Source organism: Oncorhynchus nerka, linkage group LG4, assembly GCF_034236695.1.
Source record: "Oncorhynchus nerka isolate Pitt River linkage group LG4, Oner_Uvic_2.0, whole genome shotgun sequence".
Lineage (NCBI taxonomy): Eukaryota > Metazoa > Chordata > Actinopteri > Salmoniformes > Salmonidae > Oncorhynchus > Oncorhynchus nerka.
In genome coordinates, this window is record NC_088399.1 from 72,534,775 (window position 1) to 72,550,946 (window position 16,172).

At 44.5% G+C, this 16,172-nt stretch overlaps 1 protein-coding gene across 1 annotated transcript; it reads left to right on the forward strand.

Moving 5' to 3' along the window:
* Positions 1–1,608: 1,608 nt before the first annotated feature.
* Positions 1,609–14,830, forward strand: LOC115128555 (glycoprotein endo-alpha-1,2-mannosidase-like protein). Its single transcript, XM_029658477.2, has 4 exons — positions 1,609–3,262; positions 3,498–3,607; positions 7,390–7,466; positions 12,276–14,830. Exons 1-4 carry the CDS (start codon positions 2,755–2,757, stop codon positions 12,910–12,912), a joined length of 1,332 nt encoding a protein of 443 aa, XP_029514337.1. The 5' UTR covers positions 1,609–2,754; the 3' UTR covers positions 12,913–14,830.
* The last annotated feature ends 1,342 nt before the right edge of the window (positions 14,831–16,172 follow it).

Sequence of the window (16,172 nt, forward strand, 5' to 3'; positions counted from 1 at the left end):
GATCATGTGTCGATCGATATCGTTATTCGATAACGAAAAGCGCCCATGTAAACATTTTGTGAACCCATCCCTTGTTGTGCATGGTGCTATAGTCTACCTTTCAATTCGTCTCACAATTCAAACTCGTTTTAATGATACATAGACTCCACCTGGTGGTGACAAATGTATATGCATGGATACAGTGAGAGATTACATTAAATCAGTCCTCTCTATCATCACTGAATGTAACTGAACCTGTCACTTTTATTAATACGGTGTGGCTCGGATCCTCACCAGTCATATTTCTCACATCAACAAGATTACTGTAAAACAATGTATCTCTCATCCCACTAGATGTCACTCTGGTTCCATTACAAATTTGCAGAGGCCTAAACTGGATCGAGGCTTGTTTGAATTAAACAGATAGAGTTTCTATGTTTTTGTGCATGAAACCTAAAGACACACTCATATACAAATCATAATGAAGACAACATCAATAGAATAACATAATGAAAAACCATTTTGTTGACTATATATGCTAATGAGATTTGAGCCTTTAAAAAAGAAGAAAACAATGAAAAATAAGAAGCCTTGGGCTATAAAAAAAATCAACACAAGCACAGTCAGGGGGCCTTCATAATAGAAAAGCCTAACTGATTATTATGGAGAGAAGCGAGCTGTGCCAGTGGGCTTGATTCGAGGAGAAGATCCTAGCCGTGGGTGTCCACTCCGGTTCCCAGTGCCAGCTGCCAGTGCTGCGGCTCTAATCCACCTTGTGAGTGGGTATTTATCTGCCTCCCAGGAGCTAATCTTGCCAGGGCTTCTAGCTCGTCCAAAAGGATGTAGTGGGTGGCATCATCTTTCATCTCAACCGTCAACTTCAAAGCTTCTACATATTTAAATGTTGTAATGTTTTCGACATAAACCTACTCAGCCCACCGATGCTTCGTGGAATTGGAAATTTCCTGTGTGAAAAGCAATAATGATCAAGCAGAAGTAGGCTATTTCAAAGATTTAGGATTCAGATTCTTTTGCTGTTGTCTTTATTGGCAAGGAACAAAATACATTTGAAAAGGCGCTCAACTGGGGCCACACAAGGGCCCTTAGCCCTCTGTTATTTTATCTGTATTCAAATGTCATCTCTTTCCGCTCCACTGACATATACTGACAAAATGTGTTCTATAGCCTCTCGTCATAGGCTGTATCATATAGCCAACATCGTACAGGTTGAATCTCTTTTGTTCAATAAATAGTAGATGTAAGTCAATGTGCCCATATTGTAACATATAGCCCACATAGCCTATAGTGTGAACAGCCAACTGATCCGTGAGAGAAAGGCTTTGAAATAGGAGGATATTTTGAAATAGAAGGATAGCACGAGAATGCAACGTAGCCTACTTCTATCCATAGACACTGAGTTAAAGTAACCACATAGGCTACAGAACAAAGGCAAAAGCAATAGGCTACCCATTGGTTCCACGCGCGCTCTATTTTCCTCTCATGGCAGTGTGCGGGGTTAATTCATAGATTTTAAAACCAGGGTTAATCCCTCCCATTCTGCTCGCCCCCGCATCGCACCATCGAGCGCTGTGCTCAGCCTCCTCCTCCTTCTGTGTGTGGCGAGAAAACGATTGTTTTTATATCTGTCTGCCTAAAACCGCAAATCGACCTAGCGCAGACAATTAAATGTCGACCAATTCTACCGTTCTGAAAATGTGATGGATTATAACGGTTTGCTCCCGGAAGAGCAGGTTCAAATGCATAATCGAGGTAGATAAGAGTCGCGGATAAACCAGGGGTATGGGTAGCACGCGAGCGGAGAGCACTTGCAGAAGACAAAGGTAACTGTGCTGCGAACTATGTGATGAATTAACAGTCCAGAAGAGCAGCTGTGAGTGTGGAGGCACAGTTTGGGGAAAAATAACTAGAGAGATTGGCTTTTAAAATACGACCAGAGCGACATGCTTTCTCTGTTTCTCTCAGTGGAATCCACAAATGAACTCTCGGCGGTCGGCAAGCATAAAACCCCTAATATGACGATGCCCTGAAATGGTAATGACAGTCAGTCGTTAGGAGAAGCTAAACCTTAATGCTAGAGATATATATGCTATTCGTTGATAGAAGCAGAAAACTTAACACAAAGGAGAGATTCGTTTCAAAACACATTACCAGTAAACGGTGATGGTTTGACAGGCTATATCTTAGATGTTTGAAGGGACATGCATTTGATTCTTTGCGCTTCAAGTCAGACATCGAACTCAAGCCTCGAACGCTGGCACTGAACTCTACAACGAAACGCACAAACCACTGTAGAGATTGAGTGGCTTTTCCCACATTTTTCTCATGCTAAGTGTGTATACTTGAAGACTTCACATGTTGATGGAAGAGACTGACGTAGATCTAACGACGCTATAGTTTCAACGAAAGCACTCAACGGATTGGCTATCTATTCACTTCAGCACCTCAGCACAGAGCGTTCTACTAGGCTCCCTTCAGCACCTCAGCACAGAGCGTTCTACTAGGCTTCCTTCAGCACCTCAGCACAGAGCGTTCTACTAGGCTTCCTTCAACACCTCAGCACAGACCATTCTACTTGGCTTCCTTCAGCACCTCAGCACAGAGCGTTCTACTAGGCTTCCTTCAGCACCTCAGCACAGAGCGTTCTACTAGGCTTCCTTCAGCACCTCAGCACAGAGCGTTCTACTAGGCTTCCTTCAGCACCTCAGCACAGAGCGTTCTACTAGGCTTCCTTCAGCACTACGGACAGCTACCAAAATGACACGGCTGCGCAAGAAAGCTTTCATTGCACTTTTCTTATTCACCCTCTTCATCTTCGGGACCATGATGGGCCTCAGGGCACTGAAACCCAGCGATGGCTTCTCAGACCTGGCCCCGGGAATGGGAGAGTTTGTGGGGGAAAGAGGAGGTGACCGGCGACGGCCAGTTTCGAACGACATGGTAGTTTCCCCTGGTCAGCCCCATCTAGCCAGTGACACCAAAGTCGTCTTCACAAAATCCGACCGTGACTACAGTATATTCTACGATGTACAAATCTTCTATTACCTATGGTACGGCAACCCACAGATGGACGGTAAATATATTCACTGGGACCATGTTCTAGTACCGCACTGGGACCCTAAGATCGCCGCCAGCCACGCCAAAGGAAGACACACTCCTCCGGAGGACATAGCGTCGAGTTTCTACCCGGAGCTAGGACCATACAGTTCCAGAGACCCCACCGTGCTGGAGTCACACATGTCGCAGATTGAAGCGGCTGCAGCAGGTAAGGGATTTCGGCACGACTAACCCATCCAAACTGAAATATCATTATCAAGCGGTGTCCTGGACATGATACTGTCGCTCCCAAGTATTGACGTAGCTTCACTTAAACTCCCTCATTCAATCTGCACCAATGTTGTGCACCTAATGCTCTTTCATATGAAAGGGGATGTGTTATAGACCTACCCTTCTGTCAATAGTCATACCAGAGAGTGTCCTCACTAACTGTTTTGCCCCAGGGGTACTGGTTCTGTCTTGGTACCCGCCTGGCATTGCAGACAACCATGGTGAGCCATGTGAAGACCTGGTGCCTGCTGTCATGGACGCTGCCCACAGACACAGCATCAAGGTAACTGGTGAGAGAACCGGTATGTTTTTACACTTTCTGGTGCTTTACTGAAGAAATAAATGTCTGGCTACAGGGTTGGGGTCGATTCCATTCCAATTCAGTCAATTGGAATTTCAGTTTTCTTCTGGAATGGATTGAATTCAAAAGGAATTGGCCTCAACCCTGGCTGGCTGACCGGCCGTCTGGCAGTGATGATTGGTTGGTAGGTGGTTAAGGGTTAAGGGTTATGTTGTTCGCTCAGATCCTAAACTTGAGATTCAGAAAATAGACCTATATTCTTCTGTAACAGTCTGTCACAAGAGACTACGTTAACTCAGACCTTTGTTGTAGTAGTCTGAGTATCAGTCCTGGCCTTTGTACCTAACTAAATACATACACTTTGAAATATTCACACTACAAAAACAGCCACTGTCTATGTATAAATTCACTGTGTTCCCTCGAAGACAAACGCAATGCATTTCTTTTTTAGGGTGAAGTGTGTGATGTTGGTTTTGGAATGTATTTTCTATACCTAAAACCATCTGTTCTAGCCCACTTTCTTCCTCAATCTTGTATGTTATTGATGTAGTCAGAGAAAACACATTTCTTCAACTACCTCCCAAGTCTTTGGGTGCTTCACAAGGTCCTCTGAAGGCAGACTTTTTTTTTCTTCAGTATTTTAAAACCGAAGAAAGACCGTTTCCAATTGATGGAGGAGTGACTCAGGGGATACCGTTCAAGGCACTGTTGTACTGTTTGCCATTCAGTCTATTGAAGCAATTAGAGATGTTCTGTACACACACACACACGCACGCACAAACACACACACAGCATTGGCCTCCAAGGCATAACTGGGGCTGATCATGCAGCCTGAGGCCTGTGTGCATGGCACGAGATGGTCTCTCTCTCTCTCGCGCACGCACACACTGCATAAACCCATAGCATGCAGTACAGTGCATGCATTTATTTAAATATAGCCCAAGGTTCTTCTTTCCATCCGCTTTCATATGTAGAATATGTCAGGCCTACATTTTGCAGAAGACAGTGCAGACTTCACTTCCAACCGTGTGTGTAGTGTGGAATTGCATGAATAATGAGAAGCACTGTAGGTCTGTATGGGACTTACACAACAGTAACGGTTTGTATCTCTGTATGACTAACCTGAGGGCTAACTCTGCTTTGTTCTGTTCCAACCAGTGTTGCAGAATCCCTGCCACACAGGAATTATAGGTTGAGGTAGAGGGACTGAGAGATCTCTTTCCTTGCATATGTCCTCAGTGTATCTGTGCCAACCTGCCTTTTCTACTCATAAAGCCTTTAATATGCACACTGACTGTTCCATTCACTTACTTTGTTTACATGATCATCACCTTAAATCATGAATAAGAATATACAGAGCCTAATGTGTAAACATTAAACTGCCTCGGGCCTAGCTTATTATTACGTCTCACAAAAAAACAATGACAAAACAAACATCTGTGTTAAATCTTTAGATGTTTCAATAACGATCGACGTTCCCAGTTTACAGTAAGCGTAGCTGCACCTAAGGGCAGAATGCTAATAGGAGAATCTGTTCTCACCACACAGCACAACGTGTGAACAAACTGAAAAACAGCTTCTCATCTCCAGTAGAGACGCACACACACACACACACACACACAAACACACACAGTTTATTCAGCTGAGGAAAGCGACAGATTGAACAGCACATCAGCTCACCTTGCCGCTTGGCCTTTCTGAGGCCAAAGATACAAACTGACAGCTCGGCGAGCGAGTGAACCTGGTTGCTGCCGTGCCAAACACAGTGTTGCCATGGAAACTCTTTATGAAAGAGAGCTAGAGAGAGGGAGTGGGTGTTCTTTCCTTTCTATGTAGCCCGCCACGCTCCTTCATGGCTCGACGGTTCTATCAGCGGTTGTCGGTGAGCTGAAGTGGACCTTTTGCTATACAGCAGCTGAGGTAAACTTCCTAGTCGTCAGGCAGTTTAACCCTGGTCCCAAATCTGTTTGTGCTCCCTCGACAATGACAGTAGGTGTAGGCTATACAGCCCAAACAGATATGGAATCAGGCTTGTCTAACCCTGGGGTGAGAGAGGGCAGCCACCCCTCAGCAGTATGTCAGCCCTGCTGCCACAGTCCCATTCATGTCATTTGTATCATTCACAGCAATCTGTGTCACACCGCAATCAGTCATTTGAATGCTGAGAGACTCCCTGTTGACCCTTCAAGGTTCTGGTATGTGGTCTCCCTTGAAAAATGGTTTTGAAACCTCAAGGGATTTCATCCTGGTTGGATGTATAGACCTTATATGTATGCCATCTACTGTATCTCCAAGTAAGGTCCTTGAGTGGTTCATTGAAAGGTTGGCAGGCATTGTCTCTCAGTTGCAGCAAAGACAGAGGCACAGAGGGAAAACGGCCTTAGGTAATACTTTAAGGGAGAGAGTATTATTGCTTTAAAGTAGAGAGCAGTAAGTATCGTGCTCATTATCTATCTCCAGCAAGATAAGGTTCACTGCAGTACCACTGAAAGGAATATATCTCCAAATCTCTTTTCTTTTCTTCGAGGAGGATGGAGGATCACTTAAGACATGACAGAGAGGGTGAGATCCTGAGTTTGGATATTGGATATGACTGCAGGGAGCTAAGAACCTCTGCTTCAGTGGTTTGCTCTTCTTCTTCTTCCAGTCTTTTTTTTAATTTTCAAGAACTTAGCTCCTGCCCTGCGCACCTTATATCTTTACACTTGGGATACAAGCTCTCCCATCGCCAGGAGCACACACACAGAGACACAGAGGCCCTGGAGTCAGAAGGATTTATAGATGATCTGCCAGTTATAGGCAATCTCTGATTGGCTGATCCCAGCCCGGAGGCCTCTGACACTCTAGTCTGACAGGGTCAATTTCATCTGTTATTCAGGAAGGACACTGGAGTCCATGACATTTGATTAAACACATATTGCACATGAATTCCCTGAGGAACAGGTTCTATACTCTTAGAAAAAGATAACTCGTTTGTGTTCCATGTAGAAACCTCTCTGGAAAGGGTTCTACATGGAACCAAAAAGGTTTATTCAAAGGGGTTTCCTATGGGGACAGCCGAAGAACCCTTTTAGGTCCTAAATAACACCTTTTTTCTAAGAGAGTACTATTTACCGATGGATATGCCAGTTGTAGGGCAACATGGCGAAATGCATTGGTTATGAACAATAATCAGAATCACTTTATTCGCATAGTACATTAACACATACCCAGAATATAACTTAGTGAGAAGGTGCTGCCATGAAGACATTGTACAAACAATACAGACACAAAGTCAACATACAGAACATACTCTTTAAAAAAAAGGTGCTATCTAGAACCTAAAAGTATTATTTGGCTGTCCCCATAGGAAAACCATTTGAAAAACCCTTTTGTGTTCCATGTAGAACCCTTTCCACAGAGGGTTCTACATGGAACCAAAAATGGCTCTACCTGGAACCAGAAATAATTATCCTGCTGGGGACAGTGTATAAATACAGTGACTTTGTTGGAAAGCGAGGTATCGACAGTACTTGTTCTTTCTCTATGCCAGTGCATTGAACAGTCAATGCCTTACTGCATTTCAATGCATCAATAAAATGGCAATGTGCTGATATACTAATGAATGTGAACATTGCTTTTCATTAAGTCTTCATTTACAGGACAGTGTTTACATTCAAGTGGTATAATAATGTTTCAAAGACTATGAAAATGTGTACTGCAGACAGTATTGTCCTCTTTATTAAGAGTTTATAATGATCTGTATCTGTACTCGGTTCCCACAGGTGGCGTTCCACATCCAGTCGTACAAGGGACGGACTGACCTCAGCATGTACGATAACATCAAATACATAATGGACAAGTAGGTTGACCTTCCACTGTCCTATGCATCAACATGTCCTCTTCTCTCTCTCTCTCTCAAACTACATCATTGACAATTAGGTCAGTCTTAAACAATTCACACATCTCTCCATTCCTCTTCTCTTACTCGCTAGATCATTTACATGGTCATTTAGCAGACACTCTTAACCAGAGCAACATACATTTTCACACTTTTTTCCCCATACTGGTCCCCCGTGGGAATCAAACCCACAACCCTGGCATTGCAAGCGCCATGCTCTACTAACTGAGATACACATTAACAAGCAGGTTGGACTTCGACTGTTCTGTACATCCAGCCACTCCATTTCTCCTCTCCTTTTACCTCTCCACTCTCACTCCCCCCTTCTCTCTCTCTCAAACTCACACAGATTAAGATGCTCTTATCACTTACTTTCAGCCAAAGGTCAGAGCTCTGCTTCCCATGTCAATTTCCAGTGACTTTGATCTGGAGAAATCTGAGTCTTCTTCAGGTCTAAAGGAGGTTAAGGAATGAAACGCAAGTGGCCTTTGTCCTGATTTCACTTGCATTTTTAGAGTATTACTCAGAGGGCTTGAGACAATTGATAGCGCCACTAAAAGATTAGTACCTGTGGCTACGTCCCTTCCGTCTTCAAGAGAGCGAGAGTTGCACCCCTTCTGAAAAAACCTACACTCGATCCCTCCGATGTCAACAACTACAGACCAGTATCCCTTCTTTCTTTTCTCTCCAAAACTCTTGAACGTGCCGTCCTTGGCCAGCTCTCCCGCTATCTCTCTCAGAATGACCTTCTTGATCCAAATCAGTCAGGTTTCAAGACTAGTCATTCAACTGAGACTGCTCTTCTCTGTATCACGGAGGCGCTCCGCACTGCTAAAGCTAACTCTCTCTCCTCTGCTCTCATCCTTCTAGACCTATCGGCTGCCTTCGATACTGTGAACCATCAGATCCTCCTCTCCACCCTCTCCGAGTTGGGCATCTCCGGCGCGGCCCACGCTTGGATTGCGTCCTACCTGACAGGTCGCTCCTACCAGGTGGCGTGGCGAGAATCCGTCTCCACACCACGTGCTCTCACCACTGGTGTCCCCAGGGCTCTGTTCTAGGCCCTCTCCTATTCTCGCTATACACCAAGTCACTTGGCTCTGTCATAACCTCACATGGTCTCTCCTATCATTGCTATGCAGACGACACACAATTAATCTTCTCCTTTCCCCCTTCTGATGATCAGGTGGCGAATCGCATCTCTGCATGTCTGGCAGACATATCAGTGTGGATGACGGATCACCACCTCAAGCTGAACCTCGGCAAGACGGAGCTGCTCTTCCTCCCGGGAAGGACTGCCCGTTCCATGATCTCGCCATCACGGTTGACAACTCCATTGTGTCCTCCTCCCAGAGCGCTAAGAACCTTGGCGTGATCCTGGACAACACCCTGTCGTTCTCAACTAACATCAAGGCGGTGGCCCGTTCCTGTAGGTTCATGCTCTACAACATCCGCAGAGTACGACCCTGCCTCACACAGGAAGCGGCGCAGGTCCTAATCCAGGCACTCGTCATCTCCCGTCTGGATTACTGCAACTCGCTGTTGGCTGGGCTCCCTGCCTGTGCCATTAAACCCCTACAACTCATCCAGAATGCCGCAGCCCGTCTGGTGTTCAACCTTCCCAAGTTCTCTCACGTCACCCCGCTCCCTCCGCTCTCTCCACTGGCTTCCAGTTGAAGCTCGCATCCGCTACAAGACCATGGTGCTTGCCTACGGAGCTGTGAGGGGAACGGCACCTCAGTACCTCCAGGCTCTGATCAGGCCCTACACCCAAACAAGGGCAGTGCGTTCATCCACCTCTGGCCTGCTCGCCTCCCTACCACTGAGGAAGTACAGTTCCCGCTCAGCCCAGTCAAAACTGTTCGCTGCTCTGGCCCCCCAATGGTGGAACAAACTCCCTCACGACGCCAGGACAGCGGAGTCAATCACCACCTTCCGGAGACACCTGAAACCCCACCTCTTTAAGGAATACCTAGGATAGGATAAAGTAATCCCTCTCACCCCCCTTAAAAGATTTAGATGCACTACTGTTCCACTGGATGTCATAAGGTGAATGCACCAATTTGTAAGTCGCTCTGGATAAGAGCGTCTGCTAAATGACTTAAATGTAAAATGTAATGTAAATGGAAAATGTATGAAAATAGTTTGGCTTTGGAAGGGACCAGTAGTAGCCTGCAGGTCCCAGATCTGTTTGTGAAGTCTTGTCAACTCCCATGGTCATTGTCATGCCAAACATATTTATAACAACGACTATACATAGAGTGGGGCAAAAAAGTATTTATGCAAGTTCTCCCACTTAAAAAGACGAGAGAGGCCTGTAATTTTCATCATAAGTACACTTCAACTATGACAGACAAAATTAGAAAAAAAATCTAGAAAATCACATTGTAGGATTTTTTATTTATTTATTTGCAAATTATGGTGGAAAATAAGTATTTGGTCACCTACAAACAAGATTTCTGGCTTTCACAGACCTGTAACTTCTTCTTTAAGAGGCTCCTCTGTCCTCCACTCGTTACCTGTATTAATGGCACCTGTTTGAACTTTTTATCAGTATAAAAGACAACCTCAAACAGTCACACTCCAAACTCCACTATGGCCAAGACCAAAGAGCTGTCAAAGGACACCAGAAACAAAATTGTAGACCTGCACCAGGCTGGGAAGACTGAATCTGCAATAGGTAAGCAGCTTGGTTTGAAGAAATCAACTGTGGGAGCAATTATTAGGAAATGGAAGACATACAAGACCACTGATGATCTCCCTCGATCTGGGGCTCCATGCAAGATCTCACCCCGTGGGGTCAAAATGATCACAAGAACGGTGAGCAAAAATCCCAGAACCACACGGGGGGACCTAGTGAATGACCTGCAGAGAGCTGGGACCAAAGTAACAAAGCCTACCATCAGTAACACACTACGCCGCCAGGAACTCAAATCCTGCAGTGCCAGACGCGTCCCCCTGCTTAAGCCAGTACATGTCCAGGCCCGTCTGAAGTTTGCTAGAGAGCATTTGGATGATCCAGAAGAAGATTGGGAGAATGTCATATGGTCAGATGAAACCAAAATAGTACTTTTTGGTAAAAACTCAACTCGTCGTGTTTGGAGGACCAAGAATGCTGAGTTGCATCCAAAGAACACCATACCTACTGTGAAGCATGGGGGTGGAAACATCATGCTTTGGGGCTTTTTCTGCAAAGGGACCAGGACGACTGATCCGTGTAAAGGAAAGAATGAATGGGGCCATGTATCGTCACATTTTGAGTGAAAACATCCTTCCATCAGCAAGGGCATTGAAGATGAAACGTGGCTGGGTCTTTCAGCATGACAATGATCCCAAACACACCGCCCAGGCAACGAAGGAGTGACTTCGTAAGAAGCATTTCAAGGTCCTGGAGTGGCCTAGCCAGTCTCCAGATATCAATCCCGTAGAAAATCTTTGGATGGAGTTGAAAGTCCGTGTTGCCCAGCAACAGCCCCAAAACATCACTGCTCTAGAGGAAATCTGCATGGAGGAATGGGCCAAAATACCAGCAACAGTGTGTGAAAACCTTGTGAAGACTTACAGAAAACGTCTGTCATTGCCAACAAAGGGTATATAACAAAGTATTGAGATAAAACTTTTGTTATTGACCAAATACTTATTTTCCACCATAATTTGCAAATAAATTCATTAAAAATCCTACAATGTGATTTTATGGATTTTCCCCCCTCATTTTGTCTGTCATAGTTGAAGTGTACCTATGATGAAAATTACAGGCCTCTCTCATCTTTTTAAGTGGGAGAACTTGCACAATTGGTGGCTGACTAAATACTTTTTTGCCCCACTGTATGTAGGATCTTCATTTGAGCCAGTTTGCTACAGCAGGATAATAATCATGCAGCAATAGGTATGTGAATTATTATGTGGATAAAAATGTATGGACATTTTTGTAGGGGTTGATACACTTTTCGTAAGGGAAAATCAAGTCTGAAATTTCAAAGTGGAAATTACAAACTTTAGAAGCCTTTTTAACCCTCATACACTACAAGTTTAATATTTCCTGCATTGCAGGAAAGTTCTACTGCTACAGGATGATCAAATTAAGATCTTACATTTGTAGGAGCCGGTTACAGTGCACCAACAGATCGAGACCAGACTAGACCAGTAGAGAACAGAAATATGAATATGAGATGTTTTATATAATGAGGCATGATAGTGATCCACCTTAACATTGTCCCAACCTTTGGACACCCTCTGTGGGCGGCGGGAGGGTTAGCGTATCGTAGTCAAGCTAACTGAACAGTGATGATCGTGACTGAGGCCAACTTCTGCAAAAGCAACTGTGCTAGCCATCTGCCTGAAAATAAACCACAGAGAGAATGAGAGATGGAGGGTACATTTATAAATGCTGATCTCTCCATCTACAGTGTTCACACATTCCAAATTTGCTCTTGAAAATAATAGCACCATTTCACATAATAGCATTTTCTGTAGACATCTGGCACTTCACTCAATTGAGAACCCTTGTGTTGGCAGAACCTCCTGTTTTGTAACAAGTGTAAAACAACAACACACTTTTATATAATAATCTCTGACTGTAAAATCGAATCACCCATGTGGGTGATACACATTGGGAGTGGAAGATTGGCTACCTATGGAGCCATGATATGTTTTCCATCTTGCTTGTTCACTTCTCTATAAAGATAAGTGTGATTTGTATGTATACTGCAATTCAGCTTCTAGCTGCATAAGTAAACATGAACTAAAGTAAACAAAACCTTGACCTCATAGGTATGGGAACCATGGCGCCTTCTACCGCTTCAGGTCGACCACGGGGCGGATCCTTCCTCTGTTCTATGTCTACGACTCCTACCTGACCCCGCCTGAGGCCTGGGCCGACCTGCTCCACCCCGCCGGCGCCCACACCCTCCGCGGCACGCCCTATGACGGCGTCTTCCTCGCCCTGGTCGTAGAGGAACGCCACAAACACGACATCCTGGCCGGTGGCTTCGACGGCATGTATACATACTTCGCCTCCAACGGCTTCTCCTTCGGCTCCTCTCACCAGAACTGGAAGGCGGTCAAGGACTTCTGTGACGGTAATAACCTGCTGTTTGTGCCCAGCGCCGGGCCGGGATACGTCGACACCGCAGTGAGGCCATGGAACAACCACAACACGAGGAACAGGGTCAACGGACGCTATTATGAGACCAGCCTGCAGGCGGCGCTGTCGGTGCGGCCGGAGATCGTGACCATCACGTCGTTCAACGAGTGGCACGAGGGGACACAGATTGAGAAGGCGGTGCCCAGGAAGACGGTGACACGGCTGTATCTGGACTACCAGCCCCAACGGTCAGACCTATACCTGGAACTCACCAGGAAGTGGGCCGAACACTTCAACAAGGAGAAAGACAAGTGGCTCATGTAGAGGACAGGAGTCCTGACTGGACTGGGTCGATGGGAATAATACCTTTTGGGTGTGACTGGAGCGAGTAAAACTGAGGAGCTTTTCACATTTCTGAGCTGAGCCGAACCGAGCCAAACCAAGCTGTACTGAGCCGTCCTGGTTTAGTGGTTACTATCCACCATAGTCGCTGGAACCTGCTGAAACATTTTTAAAAATTGAAAGAAAATAGCACAGCCAACACAGTTTGGTTCAGCATGGTAGTGAGAAAAGGGTTTGGAGTGGCCTCATTGCTGGGTATTTTGGGTCCTTGTGAATATAAACCATATTTATTTTGACAGTGAAGCAAAAAAAATGTCAATTTGGCCCCATACTCCAGCATTTTGGATTTGAGATTTGTTTTTAATATGAGGCGAGAGTACAGCATGTCACCTTTTATTTGAGGGTATTTTCATACATATCTGTTTTACCATTTAGAAATGAAAACCTTAATGTATCTAGTCCCCTCCCTATTCAAATGTTTTTTTTCCCTCTCATAAGTATTTGGACAATTGAACTTATAGCATATTAAAGTATTCAAAAGTTTAGTATTTGTTCCCATATTCAAAGCACGCAATGACTACGTCAAGCTTGTGACTCTATAAACTTGTTGGATGCATTTGCAGTTTGTTTTGGTTGTGTTACAGATTATGTGTTACAGATTTTACCCAATAGAACTGAATGGTGAATAATGTACTGGAGTCACTTTTATTGTAAATAAGAATAGATGTTTCTGAACACTTCTACATTAATGTGGATGCTGCCATGATTATGGATAGTAATGAATTTATCCTGAATAATGATGAGTGAGAAAGTTACAGAGGAACAAAGATCATACCCACCCCAAAAATGCTAACCTCCCCTGTTATTGGTAATGGTGAGAGCTTAGCATATATAAAAAAAAATTGGGGGGGGGTATACACTTTTGACTACTTTAATACACTATAAGTGAATTTGTCCAAATACTTATAAGAATATTTATTTTATTCAAATGGGGGGACTACACACAGAAGTGTTTTATTTCTAAACTGTAAAACAGATACGTACGAAAATGCCCTCAAATAAAAGGTGACATTCCGTAGTCGCCTCACATGAAACATTTGATCTCAATTCCAAAATGCTGGAGTATAGAGCCAAATGTACACATTTTATCTTCACTGTCCAAATAAATACAAGTAGTGTATGCTTTTCAGTGGAGCAAGTGGGACTGAGACTGCTCACACCATTGACGTAGCAACAATTCCACCTGGCCTATCAGAGGGCAAGATGAAGGTTGCTTACACCAATCCAATCCTCTCAGATCTGCAGAAGCATCTAGGGGGAGGGGGCTAGGGGTTGGTTTGGGATTCAGGGGTACACTCATGATTGAACCTGTCTCTGTTTTCGTCAACTCTTCTGTTCTTCTCTCAAATGAACTTTTCCATTTATGTGAATTTCATCCCGATGCCTGTTTTTGAATTATTTTTATTTTACATCTGAATACACAACACAAATACTTTTGTACAACGTTTCATTGGTTGGTTTAAGTCAACTTATGTTAGTGCCAAGAAATAGCCTGTTTTGAGTGACTTAAGTCTATTCCTTTCAGATGAGTTCTGTTGTGATGATCGCCACAGTAATGATATAGCCACTGGGGTTTGTGTAGTGTGGGTGAGCATGGAGACATTCTGACATTGAGGACTTATTCTTTCCTGTAATACTTTTAAATGGTGAAAAATAAACGTATTGTCTGGTTACTATGTGGGAATCTTTGGTGTGTTTGAAATAGGGTGGTTTCGACTCAACCGAATCAGCAAGGGTCAGACCCACCATCTGGGAAGGAGCCTGTCCTGTAACACGCTCTTCTATCATTGTCAAGCCGTAGCAGGCTGCCTGGTCCCTTCTCAACACACTGCACTAGCTACTTTACTACTCAGCTCAGGACAAATAGAAACCATGGGGCCAGTGTTGAGTCTCTGTCCTGCTCCAAACACATTAGCCTTTAACACCAAACCAACCAGGCGTGGTGAGGTTAGAAATGTCAGGCTTCACAGCACTGTGCGACGGCCGGCCCTGACACTCCTCATCACCGATCCTTCTAGTACCAGGTGACAGATCAGATGATGCATTCATACCATTATAGCTTCCTGGTTCGTACCTCAGAATGTCAACCGTAGAAGGGCAGTGAACTGAGAGGGGAGAGAAAGGGACAGAGAATCAAAGAGAGAGAGAAGTATGAAAAATAGAATTGACTGACAAGACAGCAGGAGGGCGTAAATAAGGAAGTCATTTACATTTAGAAAGCCTGTTGTTCCTTGCTACTAGCATCCTCTTAGCCTGGAATCCAAACTGATGTTCATTCTACAATGGTGAAACAAAGTATATCAGTTCAGATTGTAAATGAGCATAATCCATACAGAGCTTGTTCAATCTTGAATCCATCACCATCTGATCCTCCTGCATGGGCCCATCAGGCCAGCGAAGTAGAAGCAAGCTAGGAAAAACCTGTTTCCTTCTGTTAACTCAGAAACACTTTGAGAATATTGAGGTCATGTGAAAACATTGTCCAGAGACAGAAAGTCACACTAGAAAAAAGAAAGGCGCGAGAGACAGAGACAGAGAGAGAGGAAATGTATCTAAAGGCAGCAGGGTTGGCTGGGGGGATGTCGTCAAGGGAATTCTGCCACTCAGAGTTCCAAACCAAAGCACTTAAAAACAGGAAGCCCATTAAGCTAGTTCAATAATGCAGAACATTCAAAGAGACACAATCAAGCGGATTTTTGTACATTAAAAAACAGTTACTCTTCAGAGCTCCTCCACAGGGAGCCTGATGCAGACTCCTCAGCTAACCTGTCCATCTGGTCAACATGTCAGTAAGTAAAACAGTTACTCTTCAGAGCTCCTCCACAGGGAGCCTGATGCAGACTCCTCAGCTAACCTGTCCATCTGGTCAACATGTCAGTAAGTAAAACAGTTACTCTTCAGAGCTCCTCCACAAGGAGCCTGATGCAGACTCCTCAGCTAACCTGTCCATCTGGTCAACATGTCAGTAAGTAAAACAGTTACTCTTCAGAGCTCCTCCACAGGGAGCCTGATGCAGACTCCTCAGCTAACCTGTCCATCTGGTCATCATGTCAGTAAGTAAAACAGTTACTCTTCAGAGCTCTACAGGGAGCCTGATGCAGACCCCTCAGCTAACCTGTCCATCTGGTCATCATGTCAGTAAGTAAAACAGTTACTCTTCAGAGCTCCTCCACAGGGAGCCT